This window comes from Rhincodon typus, chromosome 15 (genome assembly GCF_021869965.1).
Source record: "Rhincodon typus isolate 14 chromosome 15, sRhiTyp1.1, whole genome shotgun sequence".
Taxonomy (NCBI): Eukaryota; Metazoa; Chordata; class Chondrichthyes; order Orectolobiformes; family Rhincodontidae; genus Rhincodon; species Rhincodon typus.
This window is the reverse complement of record NC_063346.1, coordinates 53,395,284-53,423,052: the sequence shown is the minus strand read 5'-3', so window position 1 is coordinate 53,423,052 and position 27,769 is coordinate 53,395,284. Positions and strand designations below refer to the sequence as shown.

General features: G+C 40.7%; 1 protein-coding gene across 5 annotated transcripts in view; it reads right to left on the bottom strand.

Annotated features, from left to right (window-relative positions):
• The window catches only part of ndrg4 (NDRG family member 4), a 156,300-nt gene that overhangs the window by 70,103 nt on the left and 58,428 nt on the right, over window positions 1-27,769 (bottom strand). For all 5 annotated transcript variants that reach the window (XM_048605742.1, XM_048605744.1, XM_048605743.1 and 2 more), the window contains one exon: window positions 24,950-24,994. In XM_048605742.1, the coding sequence (XP_048461699.1) occupies window positions 24,950-24,994 (45 nt within the window). The remainder of the gene's footprint in view (window positions 1-24,949; window positions 24,995-27,769) is intronic.

The following is a 27,769-nucleotide window of genomic DNA, read 5'->3' as shown; positions in this document are numbered from 1 at the left end:
CAAATGTGACTTAACCAAAGTTCAATAAAGCTACAGCAAACTTCCCTATCTTATACTCAATGCCCCTTCCAATGAAGGCAAAGCATGCAATAGGTCTTTTATACTACCTTATCTACCTGCTTTGCCACCTTCAGTGATCTGTGGTCCTACACACCCAGATCCCTCTTCATACCAATACACCATTCACTGTATAATTTCCACCTCTACTTGACCTTGCCAAATGCATATCTCACATTTGTCTGGATTAAACTCCATCTGCCACTTTTCTGCCCATGCAAAAAGTAGAAAGAAAGACTTGCATTTATTTAATGCTTTTCACAGCACCATGACCTCCCAAAACATTTTAAAGCAAGGCCCCAGAAACAAAAAATGTAATTATGATAAATATAGGATAAATTGATGAAGATACTGGGAGAACTCTGTAGTTTATAAAAGTTGCACAACAAAATCTTTCATGTATATCACAAAGGGCAGATGAGGTCCTCGGTTAATGTCACTTCTGACAGCTCAAAACTCCCTTCTTGCTGGCATTAAACCATCAGCCTAGATTTTGTGCTCAACTTACAGAAATGAGACTTGAGACCACATCTTTTTGATCTAGGTGAAAATGCTACCTCTGAACTACAGCATTTAATTCAAAAGTTCCATATAAAAGACAGGTTTGTGTGAAAAACCTGCTGGGACCCAATTAAGGATTCGTTACATTTCTGCACAATTATGGGTCAATTTATGATCTTGAACACCAATCGATTTTGGCAGCCTTGGGATTTGTGATGTCATAAATTGCAATGTTAAATCTGGGACTATCGTTACCTTCAAGACTGGCTCCATTATGAACCAGAAAGCCTATCGCTGTTAAAATTACTCCTTCACTGTTTTATATTAAAGTCTATTTGGATGCAATTTGTGGAGCCGACATCACAGAAAAATGATCTTGACTTTTATCCCAGAGAAAATGCAGTCATTTCAGAGATCGTTAAAATTGTCTTCTGTTAAGATTGGAAAAATAATTGTTGCATGGTTGCCTGCAGATATTTTATGTAATTTTCTTAGAGCCAGTATAAATCATTGGCAGAGTGTGAAAAGAAGGAAATGCTGGAATAAGAACAGAACAAATAGTACTTCAGGAAGGGGAACTGACAGACAACTTGTTCAGTGAAATCTTCCCTTCACACTAAGCGGCACATGATCTTGGAAGCAGATCAAGTGGTCGAATCAGGCCATCAGCTAGCTGCTGTATGTAGAATGTTTATACAAATTTTTCTGAGCAGGAATTACTGCTCTTTGGTGTAACTGTTTATTGATGTAGCAAGCAGTTTTCTGTCGATTGCCAGCGCAATAGGCTTATCATTTACACCCTGTGCATCCAGGAGAACAGCCAGAATTTGCAGTTTTACTGATAGTAGGATTCTATCATGACCGACAGTAGGACTGACCCATATAGCTCAATAAGCTTCTGTACACAATTTGCTTTTCTTCATGAGCCATGAATCTTTATTTTACTAAACATAACCGTACAGCAGCAATGAATGAGCTTGAATTGTGAAGTCAGGCATATTACCCAACCAATGTATGAGGGACTCAACTGAGATTCCAGCTCTGTGTAGTGGCATGGGCTCTGAGAAGCCTTTTTAAAACTGTTTGGCTGTCCTTCTGAAAGGAGTGAAAATTCACAATGTGGATGTGAAGAGCACTTCTTGGGAGAGGAGTCTTATGACGTCACTGTCCAGAATTGGACATTTCCACTGACTCATGATATATGTTAGGCATCCACCGTTGGTCTAAAAAGGAGGTGACCTCGTCCCGATTTCAAACACACTGGGATCAAGGTAATATTTGCACCCAGAGGTCAGACCAACAGATTTCCAGCTCCTCCCTCTCTCAAAAACTCAACATTGTGAAACTTCTCCATACTCAAAACAAGATTTTTAAACCAAATCTTGGTATCACCAAATCACTACTCCTAATGTAACCCCTCTCAACTCCATGACGCTGAAACCCCACCAGGGTTCTGTTGTAATTTCTGAGAGACACCCAACAGAAATTGTCAGGATGAGTGTGTTCTGGCTGTTGTTTTATGGCAAATGTATTTTTCCAGTAGAGTTATGGTGAGAGACCAGCAGAACCCTCCAGCCCTTTAATTATTCTATACTTTTCAATGATGTATTGATGATGCCATGCTAATTGCGAACACAGAAACTCAGCTACAAAGACCCATGGATTGTCTCACCCATGCTTCTTACTGTTGATGTAGAATTTAGTTTCCACATAGGGAAATTCCTTTCACCAACTCTCAAAACATGCATGGAATAAAATCAAGCTAACCTTTTAGTGCAAAAATACTAGTTGCCTTGACAATGGATCATACCACCAAGTTGCTTTTGGACAAATTGAAAAGTTTCTGTTTAATAAAGAAGAACATCCAGGTCAGAGATGGTTGAGAATGCAATTCAGTGACTGTCTGGAAAAGTCACGGTGTGAATTACATTTATCCCCAAGAGAAACCATGGAATGTTGCATCTGGCAGGGTGTCATGAAACTTAAGGGAACCACTTCAAAGTGAGAGATACAATGCAAAAACTTGAACTAACCCCCGTGAATTACATCCCCAGACTATGGACATAATGTGGGGTACAAGAAAGCAAAGATGTTAACATCCAGGGGTTATACAGACACCTGCTCTCCGACAAAATGGATTACATCATTGATCTAGAAAGGATTCTGGCTGGTTTTAAACCATTCACAAAAGTAACCATGCTCTCTCATTATCTTTCTCCTCTCTCTCCTTTTCTGTCTCAAGCCACATTCAATCTGCTTCAACTGCAATTCAACTCTAACCACCTCTGATGACTCTGCTGCCAGTACACTAAATCATACCAAGCACAGAAGTTTACATTCCCCCACTGGTCGGTTTGAAATCTGGTGTCTCCCGTATTTCCACTAACCTCAAATGCTGTGTTAATATTGTAATTATCCACAGAAAATTCCAAAATTCTGACTCTAACTGAATTGCCCATTCTTTGACTAGTTTTTGTTAGGTTTTATAAATCAGTCATCCATCTGCAGGAAAGTTATAACGGTTTCCAATGCTCTTATTTCATTGTATGGGAAATTTAGAAATTTGTCCTTTTGTCCTTTATCAATTAACCTTTCTCTACATCCAATCTCACTCAGTTCACTTTCAAAGATCCTGTACCAAGCCTCCTCACTTTTGTCATGAATGCCTGATGGGAATAGTGTGTTGGAAATCAAGTGCTACTATTCTACAAGTCATCTCAAATGTGAAATATGATGAATTTAATCACTCGGATGGTTAGTTTACCTGACTATAACTGCTGAGATCAAAGAAACACACACCAAGTTTAATCAATAAATAAGAAAACAAAAACTTATTTGTTATAACAAACTTAGCTTCTAATGTGTAGCAAATAGTTATTAATTACTAATAATGCAGACTTAAACTATATGGCAGTGAGGATGAGAACAGAAAAACAGGGAACACGAGAAATTAGAATAAAACATCTTTGAAAAATCTAACAATGCATGAAACACATGAAGATCAGGCATCTATATTTTTCAGTTATTAACAAAGATGGGTTGGTTTAGTGTGGACACATCCTGCCAAAGCATACCTACCTCTCTACAAATCTTAATGCTTAATGCTTTTGGGTTACAATCCAATTGAAAACTCTTGCATTAATTCAGCCAGTTGGCTGACAAAATAACAATAATAATTAACATGAAAGTCAATACAGGTTGTGGCCTCTCCCTCACCTCCCAAGCACCAGCCTCCACCAGAGAGTCACAAACTGACACTGACACACACACACACACACACACAACTGAGAAATGGTGGATATGTAATGCAGGCCCTATTGAAGGTGTCACCCATTGATACTCCATTTTGGGCTTCAATCAAAGCAAGCTCTAGACCTGCCACCTGACAACTAATATCTGTCTTGATTTAAATAGTTGAGTGCCTTAAATCTTACAGAGGCAGAAAACTGAAGTAAAATATGGGATGAGGCATCACCTTCTCATACAAATAATTTCACAGCTTTATTCCAGATTGATCTCTGTTATTACTAAGCCAGCTTTGTGTCTCTGCTCATAAATGCCTGTGCGCGTGGGAGTATGTGAGTAGCATTCTTATTGTTTAAAGTAACTGACTTCTTATACTTACATCTGTTCATCTTTGTGCACATATGTGAGTGTGCCCATGTGAGTGTCACTGCTTTACGGGTAGATCTTTAACTTAATGTCAAGTGTGTAACAGCATTATGAATTAACCACCACTGATATCGATAGAAAGAAACTGAGCAATCGTATAAAGTTCTTGAGAAGATTTGTAGCTCGAGTTGTGGATGGGGTTGTAGACTTGTTCGCCAAGCCCGTGTATTTGATTGCAGACGTTTTGTCACCCTGCTAGGTAACATCGTCAGTGCGCCTCCAGTAAAGCGTTGGCGTTCTGTTCTGCTTATTATTTATATGCCTCGATTTGCTGAGATGTTTGGCATTACTTCCAGTTCTGTTATTTAGTGGTTTGTATATCAGGTCCAGTTCAATGTGTTTGTTGATGTTACGACACTGACAATGTTAAAACCTGAGCAATCGTATGCCAGTTTTCAATTCAGTTAGGAAGCTTTAATTGCACCCTTTCATCTCTAAGTGTACTGAACTTCTGGGTGCACTGGCACAGCAATGCTTGTAGAGTACAAATGACCGTTTGCGGTCAGTGGCCTACAGAATTATATATAGAACGTAGAACGTATAGAACAAAAACAGGTTATTTGGCCACCAGTTAGATCTGGTGTTAATAACTTACGTGAAACTCTTCCTATTCAGCCTACCTCATCTCAGCCTTCCTACATAATTTCCATTCCATTGTCCAACAGGTCTGTGATTTTTCCAGCTTGTCTGGATGAAAGTAACGGCTGCGGGTGGATAAGTTAACTGATCGTGGTACAGGATGTCATTCAAGGTGGAGTGAAACAGACACAGCAGTAGGTAACAGTATACGGTGAAGGGCTGACAGTGTTCACTGAGTGCCAGGGTTTGATATTTGTTCTGGTCTGGAGAATTACTTGCAGTGGGAGGAGGAGGAGGACCAGTGTTCGTAGTCATAATACCAGCAAAATGGGTAGAACAAGGAGAGAGGCTCTCTGAGGAAGTATGAGAAGTTAGGATATTAGGGAAGTAGAGAAGGCTTTAAGTTAAATTGGGGGTGGGGGGTGTAGATTGGGATGACGGATCAAGCTTGGATAGATGTATCATGGGAGAAGAGTCGAGGCAGGAGATCAAAACAGTAAACAGGAAGTGAAGGCCAGAGAATCATAAGCCAGCACTGTGAGAAAAATAAAATTAAGAATACACCAGTCAATACTAGATGTCACCGAGGTAACCAACAGATAAAACTCAAGGCTCTGCATTTGTGTATAGCATTGATAAAGTGAATAAATTGTTAGCGCACAGTGGAGCAAATACATATGATCTGATACTTGTTACAGAGACATGGCTGCAGGATGACGGTTGGGTCTCAAGTTGAGAGACATATAATATTCGAGAAGATTAATAAGCTCAGTAAAGCTGGAAAGATCGCACTGCTAAACAAAGATGGCAATGGTACAACAGTTAGAGATTTGTTCAGGAGATCAGGATGTAGAATCAGTTTAGGTGGACATGAGGAATGGTAGAGGAAAGAAGTCACTAGAGGGAGTGGCACCCTAACAGTAACTGCAACTGTGACAAGAAATGCCTGCGATGAAAGGGGCAGTATTAATCATAAGTGACAATCATCTACATATAAACTGAAAACAATCAGATCGACAATGGTAGACTTGGTGACGATTTCAGAGAATGCTTTCAAGACAATTTCTAGAACAGCACTTTCTGTAACCAACGAGAGATGATATTACATTAGACTTGATGTTGTAAAAAGCACAAGATTAATGGGTGACCTCAAAATAAAGGCACCTCAAGGCAGCAGCAATCACAATGACTGGACCCAACATCCAATTTAGAAGAATCTAAGATGAATCTAAGACTAGTATTTCAAACTTAAATAAAGACAACTATGTGGGCATGAAAGCTGAGCTAGCAAAAAGTAATTTGGGATTCGAGGCTAGGACACAGATTAATAGAGAAGCAATGGCAGACATTTAAGAGCATATTTCAGAAAACTCAAAGTATTCCACTCCAAAGAAAAATTTCAAGGGGGAGAAGCTATCATTCATGATTAACTAAAGTGGATACAAAAAACATCAAACATAAGGAAAAAGCATAAGATTGAGTAGCAGGCGAGATTATTGGTCAAAATATAGAAAATGGCAGAGAATGCCTGAAATGGTGATTAGGAGAAATAAAAGTAGACTATAAGAGGAAATTAGCTTGAAATGTGAAAAAATTACAAGGGACATCTTAAAATGCAGACAGTAAATAAAATATTGGTCCTCTAGAGAGTGAGAGGGTTAATAGTAGATACAGAAATGGCAGATGTACCAGATAAATATCTTGCTTCTGTCTTTGTTATAGTGAGTACAAAAATCATCACAGTCGTAGCTGTAGATCCAGGAGGTAGAAGGAAGAGAGGAACTTGGTGAAATTACACTTATCAGGGAATTGGTACTGAGCAAACTGATGGACCTGCAGGCTGACAAGTGCACGAGTCTTGATAGACTTCATCAGCCACCTCTTTCCAAAGCCGACAATGAGGTAATACGTATGTTGGTGTTAATTTTCCAAAATTCCCTAATTTCTAGAAAGGTTCCATCAGACTGGAAACTGGTAAGTATAGCCCCTCTCTTCACGAAGGCAAGCAAGCAGAAAACTAGAGGCCAGTTAGGTTAGCATCTGTTATGAGGAAGGTGTTGGAATCAATCATTAAGTTGGTTTAGCTCGGTACTTGGGGAGAAATAAAGCAAGGTAATCCGGAAGATTCAGCATGGTTTTGAGAAAGTTAAATCATGTTTAACCAATTTATTGGAGTTCTTTGAAAAGGTAACTTACTGTGAATAAAGGAGAGCCTGTTGACATAATTTATTTGGATTTCCAGCAGGCATTTGATAATAGGCTAGCCATGAGAAATGCAGGATTACAGGGATAGAGTAGGGAGATGGGTCTGGATGGGATGCTGTTCGGAGGGTTGGTATGGACCCATTGGGCTGAATGGCCCATTTCTGTTCTGGGGTGGCACGGTGGCAGAGTGGTTAGCACTGCTGCCTCACAGCGCCAGGGACCCAGGTTCAATTCCAGCCTCAGGCGACTGTCTGTGTGGAGTTTGCACATTCTCCCCGTTTCCTCCGGGTGCTTCAGTTTCCTCCCACAGTCACAAAGATGTGCAGGTTAAGTGGATTGGCCATGCTAAATTGTCCATAGTGTTCAGGGATGTATAGATTAGGTTGGTTTACAGGGGGATGGGTCTGGGTGGGATGCTCTGAGGTTTGGTGTGGACTTGTTGGGCCAAAGGGCCTGTTTCCACACTGTATGGATTCTATAAAAAGGTGCTACATGAAAGGTTATTACACAAAATGGAACGTGTGATGCGAGGGAGGGCAAGGGAAGAACATCTGAATGTGGACAAAGTTTGGCTGGCTAACAATAAACAGTATTTTTAAATTCATTCATGCATGGGATGTGAGACTGTTGCTTGTATAGACACCATTTATTGCCCACCCCTAACTGCCAGGAGGGCAGTTAAAGATTCAACTACATTGAAGTCACATGTAGGCCAAATCAGGTAAGAATGGTGGATTTTTATCTCAAAAAGGACATTACTGAACCAGATAGGTTTTTATAACAACTAACAATGATTATAATGATCGCCATTAGACTAGTTTTGAATTCAATAAAATCCAGAATTGAAATGATGCCATCTGCCATGGTGGGATTTGAACCCTTGCCCCTAGAACCCCTGGAATTATTAACCATTACCACTAATGCCAATGCCTCCCCTTTATGCATAATCATCTCCTGTATGCATAAATGATATTTTTTCTGATTAGCAGGATGAAATAAGTAGGGTCCCACGGGATCTGTACGGAGGCTTTAACTTTTTAACATTCATATCAATGACTTAGATGGGGGAGTAACGGATTGGTAACTAAATTTGCGGATAATACAAAGATAGGTAGGAAAATATGTCATTAATTGGACATAAGGAATTTCCAGATGGATTTAGAGAAGTTGAGTGAGTGGGCAAAAACCTGGTAGATGGAATACAATGTGGGAAAATTGTTCACTTTGGCTGGAAGAATTTTTAATGTTATCTAAACGGAGAACGATTATAGAATTGAGGTGCAGTGGAATCTGTTTGTTGGAGTGCAGCAGTCACAAGACGTTATTCTTTATTAACAGAGAAATTGATCATAAAAGTAAGATGTAATTTTTCAGTTACACAGGGCATTGGCGAAACCACATCTCGAATACAATGTGCAGTTTTAAGTATTATTTAAAGGAAGGATGTAAATGTGTTGGAGGCAATTCAGAGAAGGTTCACTAGATTGATACTTGGAATGAATGGGTTATCATACAAGGAAGATTTGAACAGGATGGTCTTATTTTCAGTGGAGTTTAAAAGTGTGAGGAGTGATTTGATTAAAAGTATAGAAGATCCTGAATAGTCCTAACAAGGTGGGGGGAGTCTAGAACTAGAAATCATTGTTGTAAAACTAGGAGTCACCCTTTTAGGACAGAGATGAGGAAAACTTTCTTTTTCTCTCAGAAGAATTAGAAACATTAGAAACATTGGAAATCTCTACCTTGAAGGTGGCAGAGGAGGGACCACTGAGTATTTTTGAGGTGGAGATTGCTAGATTTTTGTGAGGCAAGATAATCAACTATTGAGTAGTTGGGAATGTGGAATTTAAAACAAATGGATCACCCATGATCTAACTGAATGGCAGAACCAACTCAAGAGGATGAAAGGCCTACTTCTGCCCCTAAAATCATATATATGCAGCAAGACAGCCAGACCCCTCTGTACCTCAGAGTTCTGCAGTCTCTCTCCACTCATTAAATAGTATGCTGCTTTTGTATTCTCCCTGCCATAGTGTACAAGTTCATACTTTCCTGCATTATACTGACTCCATCTGTCAAATGTTTGCCTGTTCACTTAATTTGTTAATATCCCATTTCAGGTGCCCTCTTCACAACCTACTTTCCTACTGAACATTGTGTCATCAGCTAATTTAGCAACTATAACCCTGATCCTTCCATCAAAGTCATTAATTTAAGTTGTAAATAGTTTAAAGTCCAATACCGATCCCTGTGGCAATCCACTTGACAAAGCTTGTTAACCCAAAAATGACCCATTTACAGTATGTCTGCCTTTGTTTCTTTTTAGCTAACCAATTCTGTACCTGCAATGTTACGCTACCTCCTACACCAAGAGCTCTTAATTTGCATAATAACCTTTGACACAGCACTTTGTCAAATGCCTTCTGGAAACCAAAGTGCAGCACCTCTGTGACTTCCCTTTAATCCACACTGCTTGTTACTTCCTCAAAAAATACTCCAATGTTAGTCAAATGTGATTTCCCTTTTACTTAATGGTGTTGACTCTGAAAATCTCAGTACAATAAGACAAAGTGCCCAATAATATCCTCCTCGAGAATAGATTCCAGTAATTACTTGTGACAGATCAAAATCTATCTGGTCTGCAGCTTCTTATGTGTTTTTGCACTATCTTGAAAGTCACACGCGCTAATTTTCCAATCTGATAGGATCTTTGCAGAATACAAAGAATTTGGGAAAATCAAAACCAATGCATCTAGCATTTTATCAGACACTTTTTTAAAGACCCTAGGATGAAATTTAGATTTGAATGTAGAAGGGTTGATTAGTAAGGTTGGGGATAATAGGAAAATTGGTGGGCTGGTAGATAATAAGGAGGATAGCCTTAAATTACAGGATATAGATGAGCTGATCAGTGGCAAATTGAATTCAATTTGGACAATTGTGAGGTGATGCACTTGGGCAGAACAAACCAGGCAAAGGAATATATGAAGAAGGATAGGATCCTGGAAAGCACGAAGGATCAGCAGGTCCTTGCTATACATGTCCACCAGTCCCTTAAGGTAGCAGACAGGTAGGCAAAGTGGTTAAAAAGTTAAGAAGGCATATGGGTTCTTGCCTTTATTATAGTTGAAGTATCAAGTTTTAAGAGCAGGGAGATTATGCAGGAAGCTGGTTAGGCCGTGGCTAGAGTATTCTGTGCAGATCTGGAGTTCACATGATAGAAGGGATGTGAGTGCATTAGATATTTACCAGGATGTTGCCTGGGCTGGAAAGTTTCAGTTATGAAGAGTCATCCGATAGACAGGGATTGTTTTCTTTGGAGCAGTGGAGGCTGAGGAGGGGACATGATTGAAACTTATAAAATTATGAGTGGCATAGACAGGATACACAGGAAGAAACCTTTGCCATTTATGGAGGACAGATATTAAGGGGGGATAGATTTAAGGTAAGGAGCAGGAGGTTTAGAGGGGATGTGAGGAAAATTTTTTTTCACCCAGATGGTTCACTATCATTTATTCTATGAAAATGACCAATGTACCCAAAGACTTTTCATATGGTAAAGTGGGCCACGTCCTGCTGAATGTGCATATATGCAAGGGCATCTGTAAGGCAGATATGTAGATTGTGATAATTGACCCAAACAAGACTATAAGACCTGATCAATGGCTACAGCTTCGAAAGAGGATTGTTGGTAGGAGCAGTGAAAGAGGCAAGGAGAAACAGAAAAGTCATCTGGCAGACAAAAGGACACAAAGCAAAATTTTGCCAGTGAATCCTACAACTTTTCATCCCACTTCTTCACCTGCAGCATGTGGCAGAGATTGTCATGGCAGAGTGGAGTTCTTGATTCACACACAACACTGTGTTAAACATCAAGGTGCAACTAATTGTCTCATGGGTCAGATGTGGCCAGGGAACCCAACACAGATCCTGTTGGAATACTGTTTTCTATATTCCTCAAAACTGATTAATTCCATTTTACCTATACTCCTCTGCTTTCTTCTTTAAAAATTAAATTTGCTGATACTCCCAACTACACATACCATTACCTTTGTCATGTGCACATCAGTTGTATGCCAAAAATAATATTTTTATCTAAACACATATAGTTGTGCATTATTAGATAATCAAACATAAATGTCTGTTGTATTAGTATGTGTGATTGTCATGGTGAATTTACAAATACACTCATTTATGCGATTGCTTTTGTGCATGGTTCCATTTGTCCATAAACAATGTAGCTAAACGGAGAGGTGAGGACAGATTTGGTCTTGCCTGTGCTGTAGACTCACAGATAAACTGTTGAAAGGATGTGAGAGATTACATTGTGCATGGGTATGGCAGAACCTGTGCTCTACTTAGGTAGTCAGCATGCGTGTTCTAAATTACATGTGTAAAATGTGTGCAATGTTTGCATTTGCATGTCTGTGTCACAGTATGTGCGCACAATTGTGTTAGTGTATGTGTATATACTGTGTGCACAGAATGCAGGCCTACATTAAAATCCATTTTTATGCCTGTCTGGTGTGTCTATGTTGAGGAAAATCTCACTACTTTCTTAATAGTATGATCTGAAAAATTATTTGCAATGGCCTATATTCATAAAAAGGTGCGTTTAGACAATCCAATGTCCTTGCTTACATTGCTCCTTTAAACATACATTCATAGAGCACGGAAACAAACAGACCCTTCGGTCCAACTTATCCATGCCAACCAGGTTTCCCACACTAAGCTAATCCCATTTGCCTGCATTTGGCCCATATCCCTGTTACTTTTCCTTTTCCTATGCCCGTCCAAATGTCTTTTAAACATTGTAATTGTACCTGCATCTACTACTTCCTCTGGCAGTTTGTTCCACATATGAACCACCCACTGTGTGAAAAAGTTGCCTCAGGTCCCTTAAAATTATGCCCTCTGGTCTTGAACTCCCCTACCCGAGGGAAATGACCTTTGCTACTCATTTTATCTATGCCCCTCATGATTTTATAAACCTCTACAAAGGTTACCCCTCAACCTCCAATGCTCCAGGGAAAAAAGTTCCAGCCTTTCCAGCCTCTCCTTATAATTCAAATCCTCCAGTCCCTGTAACATCCTCGTAAATCTTTTCTGCACCCTTTTCAATTTAATAATAGCCTTCCTATAGCAGAGCAACCACAACAACACTCCAAAAGTGGCCTCACCAATGTCTGTACAGCCGCAACGTGATGTCCTAACTCCTATACTCAATGCTCTGAACAATGAAGGCAAGCATACCAAATGCATTCTTCGGCCCCTTGTCTACTGAGAAGGTATTTTACTCCACAGTGATTTTCACTGCTTTGGTCTGAGTGGAAGTGGAAAAGAGGATGTCAAAAAGCAACTTATTATTCAATCTGCACTGCCTACATTTCTTGCTTTCAGCAAAATGAGTAAATATGAAGGAGACCAGTTTGTGAGGTGAGATGACAATTTTCTGATTATTTAGGAGTATAATGGGAAAAATGGCAGGGTAATGTAACTTTCATATTTTTAAGACCATATAAATTGGGAACAAGAGTAGGCCATTTGGCCCCTTGAGCATGCTGTGCCATTCAATAGGATCATAGCTGATCTGACATTCCGCAAATCTATTTTACTGTGTTTTTCCCATAATCCTCGATTCCTCTACTGATCAAAAATCTATCTAACTCAGAGTTAAATATACACAAGGCCTCTACGCCTACAGCTCTGTGACAAGGAGTTACAAAGATTCTCAGCCCTCAGAGAAGTACTTCTGTCCTAGATTCTCTCATGAGGGGAAACATCCTCTCAGCATTTATCCTGTCAAGCCCCCTAAGAATCAACTTCACAAAAAGTTATTTAATATACATGGACATTAACCAGGGATTCAATTCTTTTGTTTTTTGGAAATGGTCACCTAATTTGTCTATGCAATAACAGTATCTACATATTAAAACAACATAATTGGTTGTAAAGTGTTTTGGATACTCAGAGGATGCTGAATAGAAATTGCTATTTGTAGCGGGGAGGTCTGTGACAGGTCAGTCATGCTTCAAAGAGGATAATGGTACTCGACTGACGCACGAGATTTATAAATTAGTCTCATCTCGCTCTACTCTCAAAAATGGTCCTTCAGCTAACAGCCTAGATGGCCAAAAATCTTAAATCAGTTCAGAGATTGTCCATAATTCCCTGAAAAACAGATTGTAGACATTACAGCAGTTATGCAGTCAGCTGGTACACACTCAATTTTATTCAAAGGGGAGAAATCACTGAATTATTGATCCATGAGGATCACAGATAATTTAATTGCAAGCTCCAGCTACATACCCTTACACACTGAAGATGGCTTCTCTGCTGGTTTTAACATAAACGAAATCTCCAAACGGCCAAAAGACTATACCTTATTTTGTTTGCAATATTGTACACTACGTCCTATTTCTAATCTTGTGTTATGACCATATCTTTTGAGTGAGTCTTAAAATAAATCAAATAACACATCAGTGCAATTCCCTGACCCCATTTAGACATGGTTCATAATTGGAATGGATCTTTGTATCTTGAGTTGGGAAAGAAACAAATGTCTCAGTTCTTGTTTGTTCTAGCAACTAGTGGGAACCATGTGCCTGGATGGTCAGATAGAGGCAGATGGTCAGATAGAATTGGACACTTCTTTGGTGACCCTCAATGTTTAAATAATCTGTTGTCACATAACAATATCAACTGTTTCAGTCAAGTACTTCAAGCACATTTTAAACTATGCCTTAGCATCCATCATGTTTCAGAAGGAGCAATGAATTCAACGTGGCCAAAAAGAGAAAACAAGAAGTCTCAGCACAGAACTTTCAACTGAGTAGAACATGAACTAATGATTTCACGAACCTCATAACTCAATATTTTGTTTTTTTCAGCCAATCTACTGCTGAGACAACATGCTTCTGTTAGCTCCACATTAAACAATTTCAATATCCCTTTGCACAAAAACAAAGTTGCTGGAAAAGCTCAGCAAATCTGGCAGCATCTGTGAAGGAAAAAAACAGAGTTAACATTTTGGGTCCGGTGACCCTTCCTCAGAACTGATGGTGGCTGGGAAAACGTCAGTTTATATGCAGAAAAAAAGGGAGCAGGGTGGGGTAGGGAGTAAACGATAGGATAGAGCCCGAAGAGAGAGAAAGACAGTTGGACAGACAAAGGAGTTGATAACGATCGGGCTGGAAGGGTGAATAGTTGTTAATGGGGACTGTTAGTGACTAACAACAGGGGGTGTGTAATGGCAGGCTATGTGGTAACAAGGCCTGGTGTGTGGGGTAGGGGTCTGGGACATGGGAGATTTTAGGCTCTAAAATTATTGAACTCGATATCGAGTCCAGAGGGCTGCAGGGTCCCCAAGCGGAAAATGAGGTGTTGTTCTTTGAGCTTGCGTTGAGCTTCGCTGGAACACTGCAGCAAGCCAGAGACAGAAATGTTGGCCAGGGAGCAGGGTGGTGCGTTAAAGTGGCAGGCAACAGGCAGTTCAGGGTCTTTTTTGCGAGCAGATCATAGATGTTCTGCGAAGCGGTCACCCAGTCTATGCTTCATTTCCCCAATGTAGGGGAGACCATATCGTGAGCAGTGAAAGCAGTAGACTAGATTCTGGGAAGTGCAGGTGAAGTGTTGCTTCACCTGGAAGGTATGTTTGGGCCCTTGGATACTGGGGAGGGAAGAGGTAAATGGGCAGGTGTTGCACGATCGCCGGTTACAGGGGAAGGTGCCGTAGGGCCGCGAGGGGGTGTTGTGGGTGAAGGAAGTGTGGACCAGGGTTTCCCAGAGGGAACGATCCCTGCGAAAGGTAGGCAAGGGAGGGGAAGGGAATATGTGTTTTATGGTGGCATCTTGCTGAAGGTGGCGGAAATGGCTTCTGATGATCTTCTGGATGTGAATGCTGATGGGATGGTAGGTAAGGTCAAGGGGAACCCTATCGCTGTTGCGGGAGGGAAGAGAAGGGGTAAGGGCAGAAGTGCGGGAGATGGGCCGGACCTAGTTGAGGGCCCTGTTGACAACGGAGCCAGGGAATCCTCGGTTGAGGAAGAAAGTGGACGTTTCAGAGGCTTGAAGTTGGCCTCATCTGAGCATATATGAGGGAAACAGAGGAACTGAGAGAATAGGATGGAGTCTTTACAGGAAGTGGGGTATGACGATGTATAGTCCAGGTAGCTGTGGGAGTCAGTGGGTTAGTACTGGATATTGTAGTGGTCAGTCTGTCTATCTCCAGAAATGGAAACTGAAATGTTGAGGAAGGGTGGGGAGGAGTCAGAGACAGACCAGGTGAAAGTGAGGGCAGGGTGGAAATTGGAGGTGAAATTGATGAAGTTTTCCAATTCCAGACGAGAGAGGGAAGCAGCACTGATGTATCGGAGAAAGAGTTGTGGGTGGAGGCCTGAATAGGACTGGAACAAGGAATGTTCCACATACCCCATGAAGAGACAGGCATAACTAGGGCCCATGCAGGTACCCATGGCGACCCCTCTTACCTGAAGAAAATGACAGGAGTTAAAAGAGAAGTTGTTGAGGGGGAGGACGAGCTCGGCCAAGTGGAGGAGGGCGGTGGTGGGTGGGGATGGTTCAGGTCTTTGCTCCAGGAAGAAGTGGAGAACCCTAAGACCCTCCTGGAGGGGAATGGATGTGTAAAGGGATTGCACATCCATGGTAAAGAGGAGGCAGCTGGGACCAGCAAACTGTAAGTTTTGAATCCGGCGTAAGGCATCAGAGGAATCATGGATGTATGTGGGCAGGGATTGGACCACTGGAGAGAAGACTGAGTCAAGGTAGGAAGAGATGAGTTCTGTGGGGCAGTAGCAGGCTGAAACAATGGGTCTGCCAGGACAGTCCAGTTTGTGGATTTTTGGGAGGAGGTAGAAGCGAGATGTGCGGGGCTGGGGAACTGTCAGCTTGGAAGCGGGCTGGGGGGTGGGGATCACCGGATGAAATAAGATCAGTTACCACAGTGGATACAATGGCCTGATGTGTCATGGTGGGGTCATGGTCCAGGGGAAGGTAGGAGGAGGTATCAGAGAGTTGGCGCTCAGCCTCGGCAAGGTAGAGGTCAGTACGCCAGACTACAATAGCACCACCCTTATCGGCAGGCTTAATAACAAAGTCAGGGTTAGATCTAAGTGCACGGAGTGCAGTCAGTTTGGAGGGAGATAGGTTGGATTTGGTGAGAGGGGCAAAGAAATTGAGGCGACTAATATCACATCACGTTGACAGTTCTCAAATGAATGGATCAAATGCAAGGAGAAGGCCGGCAGGAGGGGTCCAGATGGAGGAAATGTGTGGAACTGGGCAAAGAGGTCTGTGGGACAGGGAGAGGATTCTTGTCCAAAGAAATGAGCACGGAGGCGAAGACGGCGGAAGAAGAGTTCAGTGTCATGTCGTGCCCGAAATTCACTAAGGTGGGGGTGCAGAGGAATAAAGCAGAGGCCTTTGCCGCATACAGAACGTTCAGTATCAGACTCAATATCCCCTTGGTCAGCCTCCCATAAATTTGGGGTCATTAAAACTCTGCTCCTCATATGTAATTCACATCCCAGTCTCAGAATTCCTACCTGCAAAATTTTCAGCCTTTTTTTTTTTAAGATCCTTGGCTTTTTCCTCACCTTATTCCTGTAACCTTCCTCAACCACCACAACTTGGATATCTCTGCTCCTCCAAAACTGGCCTCTTCTCCGTTTTCCAATTTTTACAGACATGTTTTCAGCTACTAAGGTTCTCAGCTCTAGAAATCCTTGTGGCTCTTTATGCCTCATCCTTAAGACCCTTCTCAAACTATCACATTGATCTAGCTTTTCATCATTTATCATTTTTCATCATTTGCTCATATCAGTCTGTTTGTCCAATAATGCTCCTCTGAGGCGCCTTGGGAGATTCTACTATTTTGAAGTCATTGTACAAATGCAAGTTATTGTTATTGCTGCAAGCACCCACTTGCTTTCATCAGCCAAGAACAGACACACTATCATTTGGGTTCTCTTTTCCTTTTATCTTCATCTGCACCCTCAGCCTTGGAGGATGATGATGACAAGATTAAATATCTCTCTGGAAGTTTTCTGAATTTTTAAGCCTTTGCTGGAAATATTTAGGTTTATTTGTCCCACCTATTTAAATGTGACAGACATAATTGCCTTATTAATGCACAATTAATCATTCATCCAACCTCAGTTGATCATTTTTATATACATGAAGTTAGGCCAGAAAATTAAATGCTATTACTGGTTGGGATTCAGATGGATTGTCTAATTACACCTGCAAAGAAACATCTGCTCTAGAGTTTTACAGTATCAAAGTGGACAGTTGTTCAGCCCATTAATCCTCTGCTAGTTCTGTATCTCATTTGTGTGCCTGTCACACAGATTATCTGCTCATTAGTCCATCACTGCTTGTGGGATGTTGCCCGTGCAGAAATTGATGGATGCCTTCTCTACATTGCAAATCTTCAAAAGTAGTTGCTGATTTTGACTTGTGATGTCCCGTAGTGGTGAAAAGGTTTTATATAAACATGAGTCATTTCTTTCTTTCACAGAGCCTGCTGGCTGTTTTCTAAACTTTTTTTTTACATTTGCTTGAACGTAGAGAATCATCCAAAAGCCAAAAAATCCAATTAGCGCCTGGAAGTTGTGACCAACTGTCACTGGCACCCAAGGTGAGTGTTAATTGAGATGCTGACATTTGGGGAAAAAAAATGAAATTTAAAGCCTGTGTTTGCTTTCTTAACAGAAACCAAAATCTCATCAATGAAGAAATAAGGATAAGAGTAATTGGGAGAGCAATGTACTGAATGTTCATATCACTAATGCGATTGTTATCAAATTGTGGTTTGTAATTTAGGTTGGCAGTGGATAATTATGCAAATTGTGACACCAACAACTTAACTAAATATAGCAAAGGCCCTGTTGGATAATAATCTGACAGACATTTTAAACTTATTCTGTAATCAGCCTCAAAAACAAGGTCAGTAGTGTTGACATCACTGGACTTGTGATGGCAGAGATTATTGCTCTTATACTATCAGCTTTGTGGTCCAAGAGCCTATTACTGTAGGACTGTAAGAGGCTGGAATAAGAGAAAAGTTCACCTGCTTCATCCCATTCATAGATAGGAGCCTTTCCAAGTATTTTCATATTGTGCTATAAAGACAAAGAGGGTCAATTTTAATTCCAAGGAAAGAAAACAGAACTCAGGACTGTATTAGAGTCTCAAACACACAACTGGGAGAAAAGACTCAGGTGTTAGGATTTTCAACAGGGTAGCTCCTTAATTGGCATGGAGATAGGTTCCCTGTTCAATTAAGGACAAGAATGTGCTCTTAAAACTGAGGTCCAGTCAATGGTCTTCTATTCTGTGAAGTGCAGGAGTTGCAATAGGGAGGAAAGGAAGGGAGAAGTTTCCAACATGGAGATGTCTTCTTCACACCTTTTTAAACATTTAGCATTAAAACAAATGGTTCTTTCAGGCTGCCAACCACTGTTGGTCTGCGCAGCGAACTTAATAAAGTTCTTAGACAGCCTAATCAGCTACTGCTGTGAGCTGTCTAATAAAGTCTTCTGTTTAGTGGTGTTTGAGGGTGCTGATGCATTGTGGATAGCAGGTTAAAAATATTAATTTTGATTATGGGAGTGTTGCAAGAATGAGAGAGTCAGCTGAAAGAGAGAGAGAGAGGAACATAAGACATGTGCCTTCTTTCATAATTTCTCACCAAGTCTGCACATGGAATCGGTGTGATCTTAGAGAAAAGCAGACAGAAAATAATTGAAACTGGCTGGGCAAAATAAGTAGTCAAATCCTCCTCTTACTCAGAATCATATTGGAGGATCATAAAATGGTTAAAACACAGAAGGAAATCATCAGCCCAGTGAATCTATGCCAGCTCTCTCCAAGACCAATCTAACTAATCCCAATTCCTATAATCCTGCAAATTTTTTTCCCTTCAAGTACTTACCTACAGGGGTGAGGTTGGTTGAAGACAAAATTATCTGAAAATTAGTGACTCAAAACAAAAAGTTGAAAAAATTGTTTGACAAGGGATCATATAATTATAGCACTTATGATTTTTCGTGAAATACAAATGTGTCAAGCTCTTTTCTAATTCGTCGAATTATCAGACCTCAAGTAGATAGAAACATTTTTCCTTTAATTAACGTCAAGAATGAGCAATGCTCTTCTGTAAAATCAGAAATGTGATCTTAGCATTTCAGTATTCAACACAGTTGGAGCATGTAATAGGAGATGAAATACATGCAAACTCAAGGACATTATCTTGCTGGATAATATATATGCAAGGCAAAGGACCAGATAGTGCTTTGCAAACAGTTTTCTGATGGGATCCTTTTAAACTCACCACCACCTTCTCAAGTGCAATTAGGGATGGACAGGTTTTAAAAATTCATTCATGGGATGTAGACATCATTGGCTGAGGTAGCATTTATTGCCCATTACTCACTGCCATTGAGAAGGCAGTGGGGAGCTGCTTTGTTGATCTGCCGCAGAGGGTAGACGATGGCCTAGCGGTATTATCACTAGACTATTAATCCAGAAACCCAGCTAATGTTCTGGGGACATGAGTGGGAATCCCACCACGGCAGATGGTGGCATTTGAATTCAATAATTTTTTTTAAAAGTCTGGAACTAAGAATCTACTGATAACCATGAAATCATTGCTGATTGTCAGAAAAACCCATCTCGTTCACTAATGTCCTTCAGGGAAGGATATCAGTCACCCTCACCTGGTTTGGCCTACATGTGACTCCAGATGCACAGCAATGTGGTTGACTTTCAACTGCCCTCTGAAATGGCCTACTAAGCCATTCAGTTGTACCAGTTGCTACAAAGTCTGAAAGAAATGAAACTGGATGGATCACCTGGCATCAACCTAGGTAATGACAGACACAATCCTGTCGACCTCCTCACTAACATCTGGGGGTTAGTGCCAAAATTGGGAGGGCTGTCTCACAGACTGGTCAAGGAACAGCCTGACATTGTCTGCAAGGTATGATTCCGTGAGTATGACTATGTTCCAGACACTACCATCACCATCCCTGGATATGTCCTGTCCCACCAGCAGGACAGACCCACCAGAGGTGGCAGCACAGTGGTATACAGTTGGGAGGGTGTTGCTCTAGGAGTCCTCAACATGGACTCCGGACTCCATGAAGTCTCATGGCTTCAGGTTAAACATGGTCAAGGAAACCTCCTGCTGATTACCACATACCATCCTCTCTCAGCTGATGAATCAGTAATCCTCAATGTTGAGCAATAATTAGAGGAAGCACGGAGGATGGCAAGGGCACAAAATGTACTCTGGGTGGGGGATTTCAATGTCCACCACCAAGAGTGGCTCGACAGCAGTACTATTGATCGAGCTGGTTGGGTCCTAAAGGACATAGCTGCTAGATGGGGTCTGTGGCTGGTGGTGAGGGAACCCACAAGAGGGAAAAACATAATTGACCTCATCCTTACCAATCTGCCAGCTGCAGATGCATCTGTCCATGACAGTATCGGTAAGAGTGACCATTGCATAGTCCTTGTGGTGACGAAGTCCCGCCTTCACATTGAGAATTACTTCCATCGTGTTGTGTGGCACTATCACCGTGCTAATTGGGACAGACTTCGCACAGATCTAACGACAAGACTGGGCATCCATGAGGCACTGTGGGCCACCAACAGCAGCAGAACTGTACTCCAGCACAGTCTGTAACCTCATAGCCAGGCAGATGCTGTCTCGGGAGCCTTGGTGAATTGTTGCAACATATCTTGTAGATGATATATACTGTTTCTGCTGAATGACAATTAATGTGAGCCCAGACACCAGCAAAAAAATGAAGTCGAAATAAAGCAGCATAACAACATTTGGTACATTAGTACTAAAGTTTTCTTCTCATAGATTAACAAATAAATATGAAAAATCAATACACATCGTAAAAATATTATTTTCTGTACTCAAGCATATTTCAGCTAAACTCTACAGATTCCATGGTTACAGACTCAGAAAATCCCTCTCCCACCTAACCACATAATAATCAGGCCCTTCCCCCCAACCACATACATCCTTCCTCCCAAACTGCCTCCCCTCCCATCCACATACTCATTCACACCCACCCCCGATCCAACTCAATACAAAAAACACTTATTCCTGTTCCTTACCCCACTCAGCACCTACCAACTCAGTCATGCCCTCTAACCCTCCCCACTCAATCATCTCCTCTTCCATTCTACCCTCATATGGATTTCTCCATTTTGTCTCGACGTGGAAAAGTTCAAATGGAAAGCAGCAGTTTTAAGGGTCCAAAACACAGGCCCCAAATCCCAGTTCCGCACTCCCTGCCATCAGCTCTGCTCTGTCTTGTCCCCCTACTCACTGAGCCCTGGTCTTGAAATTCATACCCAGCCCTTATGGCCCTGCTCTGAGCTCCCCACCATAACTCTATGTAAGTTCACCATTCTTGCACTCTTGTGAATCTTTTCTCTTTCTAAGGGCTTTATATCCTTCCTAAAGTGCAGTGCCCAGAGTTAAATATAATATTTCAGTTAAGACCTAAATACTGTATAATATATAAGTTCTTCAAAAGTTTCTGTGTACAGTATACTTTAAATTTATGAAACTCAGGATACCAAATGGCTTATTAACTATTGTTTCAACTTGTCCTGCCACTTCCAAAGATTTATGCGTAAATATCTCTAGATCTCTTTGTTCTTGATCTGTTTAGATTTGTACTCTTCAGTTTATATTGGCTTTCCTGTCTTCCTTCCAAAATGTATCACGTCACACTTTTCAACACTAAGTTTCATCAGTCACTTGTCTGCCCATTCCACCAGCCTGCCTGTATCCTCTTGAAGTCTTTCATCATTGCTACAATTTCAATTTTAGTTTAATTCAAGTTTGTTTTTAAATTGTGCATGTACATCCAAGTCTAAACCATCAGAATACACTTTGAAAAACAGTGGTCCCAGTACCAACCCATGGGAACTGAAATAACTTCACAGAGGCCAATATCCTGTCACCGAGTCACCCTTTATTTACATGTGGAAAATCTTTAACACTGATACAGCTCCTTCGGACCCAGCTCTCAAAGTGAGCAGAACCTCTGACACACCTGTTTATATCTGTCAGCCAGGGCTCCATTGGACCAGATTAAAAGCCTCAAATCAGAAAACTCATATTCTAATACATTCACCTGGCTGACCTCATTAGAATCACTACAGAAACCCTGCTAATTATATACTACCCGTCCAACAGTTCACCACTACTTTGCTTCCTGTCACTTTTATTTGATGGCATTAAAAACTTTCTATTAGAAGCTTTTTGAAGTTAAATTTATACCACATCAACTGCACTGTCCTCATCAGCTCTTTCTTTCTCTTACCCCAACAAAAGATTCAAGCAAGTTAAACATTTGCCTTTAACAAATCAGTGTTGGCTTTCCTTAAGTAATTCAGAAGTAGTAGGAACTGCAGATGCTGGAGAATCTGAGATAACACGGTGTAGAGCTGGATGAACACAGCAGGCCAAGCAGCATCAGAGGAGCGTGAAGGCTGACATTTCGGGCCTGGACCCTTCTTCAGAAAATGGGCCAGAAGAAGGGTCCAGGCCTGAAACGTCAGCCTTCCTGCTCGGCCTGCTGTGTTCATCCAGATCTACACCTTGTTGTCTTAAGTAATTCACAGCTGTTTCATTGACACTTATTTTTCACCTGAATGTAATTTCCAAAAGCTTCCTCCCACTAATGGTAAAGCGATGTAGATGCTATGTTCATCCTTGTAACATCCTTCTGTAACATTTGCAGTTCTCCAATCAACTGGAACTTTCCGTTCCTTTATCCAAGGTGGATTGGAAGACTATACTATTCCACCCTTGCATCCCTCAACAAACTGGGATCCATCCCATTTGATCTGATAACATATTTACTTTAAGTACAGCCAAGTTTTACAGTACCATCTTTTTATCCATGCAGCATCTCAACTATGTCCTCTTTTTGCAATGATTTCAGTGGCATCTTCTTTCTTAGAAAAGACAGGCACAAAGTATTAACTTAACACGTCAGCTATGTCCTTGTGTTTAAATTCGTTTTGTTTGGTCAAGTTCTGACCCCGCCACTATTTTTACTACCTGTCTGCTATTTCAACATTTATAAATAGACATTGAGTGTTTTTGTTTTCTTATGTTAGCCACCAGTTTATTACAGAGTCATACAGCATGGAAACAGACCCTTCGGTACAACTCAACCACATTGACCAGACATCCCAATCTAACCTAGTCCCATTTGCCAGCATTTGGTCCATATCCCTCTAAACCCTTTCTTTTCATGTGCACGTTCAGATGCTTTTTAAATGTTGTAATTGTACCAGCCTCCACCACTTACTGTAGCAGCGCATTCTATACATGCACCACCCTCTGCATGAAAAGGCTACCCCTCAGGGTCCTCTTTAGATCTTTCCCCTCTCGCCTTAAACCTATGCCCTCCAGTTTTGGATTTCATCATCCTAGGAAAAAGACCTTGGTTATTCACCCTATCTATGCCCCTCGATTTAATAAACCTCTATAAGGTCACCTCCCAGCCTCCAAAGCTCCCAAGAAAAAGCCTCAGCCTATTCAGCTTTTCCTTACTACTCAAACATTCCAGTCCCAGCAACATCCTTGTAAATCTTTTCTGTATCCATTCAAATTTAAGAACATCCTTCCTACAGAAGGGCAACCAGAATTGTACGCATATGGCCTCTCCAATGCCCTGTACAGCCACAATATGATGTCCCAATACCCATACTCAATGTTCTGAATTGTCTCACTTTCTTTTACAGTTCCCCTCTGAACATTCTATATTCAGTCTGCTTCTCGCTTGTGTCATCAACCCGACATCTGTCATACGCCTCCCTTTTGAGCTTCCTCTTGCTCTTTCTCTCTCATATTCAGCATCCTGGGAGCTCTGACTTTGTTTGCCCTTTCTTTCCTCCTCATTGGAATATACCTCAACCACATTAAAACCAGCTCTTCTTTCAGGAAGGCTCACTGTCCAAAAATGTTTTTGTCTGCTGATCTTCGATTTCAATTCAACCCAGCCACATCTACTGACAACCCATTGAAAGTGGCCATCCTCCAATTAAGTATTTTTATTCTAACTTACTCCCTATCTTTTTCCATAGCTAATCTAAACTTTATGATGCTATGATCACTGTGGGGACAACTGTTTTTCACAAATATCAAAATTGTATTGCATTGTATTCTTGTCCCTCCAGCTTCACTGTCAAATGTAAAGAGTTTAAGGGATCATTTTATGAGTGACATTGTCTCTCCCTCTTGCCACTCCTCAATCCTGACCGTGCACTGTTCCCAATTCTTTCCTACAACTTCACCAATCTCATTTCCTCCATGAGGCATATCTGTGTTGTACTTAACTCTGGCCATTCGACTATCTTTCTAAAAGATCTCAGTTCATTGATCAATCTCTCTAATTTTCTTTCTCATCTTTACGAACAATTCCTGGTAGCAAAGTGTTGTGTCATGGGATGCTATGTCATTGTAATTTTGTCTACAATTTTCTCCAGATATTTTCTGCTCTTGGACCAAAAGGCAAGGAAAAAGAGTAGTTGTATATGGTGATGAGAGAATCAGGAGGCATGTTTACTCAGTGTGGATCTAAGAATTGCTCATATAAGTAGTGGCATTGGCAACTGGTTTTCTTACCACAGCAGAGATGAGGCACTGCCTGCTTCAACTGTGGTGTATTGCTGACAGAACAAGCAGAACCAGTGGGAGAAGATACGTTAAATACATTTTAAATTGAAAAACAGTAGGAAGACGATAAAGCATTCTTGAGGTGGTTCACATGGCAACAGACACACATTCTGTCTCCATAAAATATCCTGATGCCAAAGAACTCATGACTGTTCTTCAAGTGATACAATGTCAAAAATAGTCAGCATGCAGTACCTGCCAGTCGGAGTCCATGGGAGGCAAGAACATATCACAAGTATCCTGCAAAGAGAAAGAGAATGTCACATGGAGCAACAATGGAAGATCTTCATTAGCCATGCTATTATATTTTAGATTTTAATAGTAAACAGGACAAAATTACAGATGCAGCCTAACCACAGAATCAAGTGGATTCAAGGCAAGTTTTATTCCTAGTTTCTCAACTATTAGCACAGCAACCATCTTAATAGAGAGAAGCAACCATTTATGCATTTTTAAAACAATACTGTTTTGTGTTTTTCTTATCTCCAACATTTATTTTCTTCTCCTTTCTTTGTTATGACATTATCCCAATCAAATTGCATCTTAATGTCAAGCTAAATTCATAAATGAAGAGTGACAGTGTGTGATGATGCTCAGTGGATCATGGTTGTGGTAAGGCAGAAAGCAAGTGGATCAAGAAAAAAATCTTTTTTGATTGGTTCAAATTATATCACTAGAATAAGTGGACAGTGCAACATTTTTTGACTGCTATCCAAATAGACTAGAGAAGATTCAAAGGGGGAAAATTTAAGAGATTTTCAAACTTATGAAGAATTTTGAAAAAGTAAAAGTAACTAGGAGAAACTGTTTCCAGTGAATCATAGAGTCCCTACAGTTTGGAAAGAGACCATCTGGCCTGTCGAATCTGCACCGACCCACCCCCAAAGAGCATCCCACCCAGAATCCCACCCCAACCCCGTGACCCTGCATTTACCATAGCCAACCCACCTAGCCTGCGCATCCCTGAACACTATGCAGCAATTTAGCATGGGCAATCCGCCTAACCTGTACATCTTTGGAGAGTGGGAGGGAACTTGAGCACCCAGCAGAAACCTACACCTACACAGACACAGGGAGAATGTACTAACTGCACACAAAACAGTTACTATATGGGGCAGCAGTGCTAACCACTTTGTCACTGTGCTGCCCATGGGCAGGAGGTTGATTAAAGATTAAAAATTTAAGATATTGACAAAAGATAAAATACATTGCTGAAATAAAGATAATTTAATGTTTTATAAAATACATTGTTGTCATCTGGATTCACTGCCTGAAATTTTAATGATTTTCAAATCTAATTGGATATATACTTAAAAAAATGCAGGGCTATAAAGGAAGAAGAGCAGGAGACCAGGACAGGCACAGGCACAAATAGTCAAATGGATTTCCTCTATATGGTATGATTCCGTGCTTCTCATTAGAAAAGCATGCTAAGTTTTTCTGTGTCATTGACACTTAAATTTTGACGCATATTAAACACTTCCGACGCACATCTTTTTAAGAATAGATTTGAACAATTCAAAAATATTCCATTGCAATGGAGCCAATAAATAAAAGCTTTAAAAATTGGTTGTATTTTTATATCAGCTTTCTCACACCACACAGTTTCTTGGATCTTCTAGCTGCTGATTTCTGACTTTACATATAGTGAACCTGATTAGTCATCTTCTTTGCTCAATACATGGCTTGACTGTTTTGATTTTGATTTTATAACCTTGTTCCTTGTCACATAAGAATATTATAGGCAGAGAATCTTTACATACCAATTCTATCTATGAATCCTCCTACTAAAACTGTGGACAATGTCACTGCAATGAACGATACGGTTCTGCACAAAATCCAGGGTGACCTCTATAACTGAAGGCTACACTGTTCAGATTATAGATAAACAACAGGGAGAAAGACTTGCAAGGTAACTAGTAACTGTTTTTTACACATCAATGAAGCAAAGAACTAGGAGATAATTTTAACCACAAACGCGTGGCCTGGGGTCAGGCAAGGTGTAAACATTTTTTTAAAATCTCAAAATCACTACAAAACGTCCACTTCCAAGTATAGTACAGGCACTATCAGAAGTCAGGAGGAACAAGAATACTTCAACCCACCCTGCCAAATTACTTTCATCCTTGCCATTAAAACTCCATCTGGAATCTTCGCGAATACACTCCATGCTTAGGAATAGTGAATTGGGCAGCAGATCCACTTTTCAGATCCTAAAGATTTCCAACACTCCCACTAAACAGTAGCAGATTCTTTACTTGCTCTTCTACTGCTGATTTCATTAAAGTGCTTTCCGCCCAACAGGAAGCCAGCTCTGTCAATCAGGTTGCTTAAAGGCAGGGAAAGATGCACAGCATTGAAATTTCACCCCCCTAATCTTTGCATCTCATTGATTAATAATCATGACCCTATGATCAATATCACATTGCCATGCACGTATTGATGTCTTGTTTACCGATACCAAGTCAACTGCAGCTCTAGACAATTCATTGTAAATCGTGGTTAGGCATGATTCTGAGAGATGAGATAATAAATGTTTTCTTAGATTCTGCAACAGGTCTAACATGTTGTACAGAATCAAAATACTGCAGATGTTGGAAAAACAAAAAGTCACCACCCAAAATATTAAATTTGTTTCGCCCCATGGATGCTGCCAGGCCTTCTGAGTATTTCCAGCATTTTCTACTGGAAGTTTTACATTTAGAACCATTGATTAGTAACATAGAAGTATGTACTTCTGATCATTCTGTAGCTGGATTTTGTACATTAATGAAGACCAAAAACTGAAATACAGTGCACTAATTTCAAAAGTACAGCCAGAACAACAAGAAAAGTCATACAGTCACTGCAGCACAGAAACAGATCCTTTGGTTTGACTTGGCTATCCCAATCAGGTTTACCAAATTAAACCAGTCCCATTTGCCTTGATTTGGCCTATATCCCTCTAAACCTTTCCTATTCACGTGTCTGTCCAAATATCTTTTAAATGTTGCAACTGTACCTGCATCTACCACT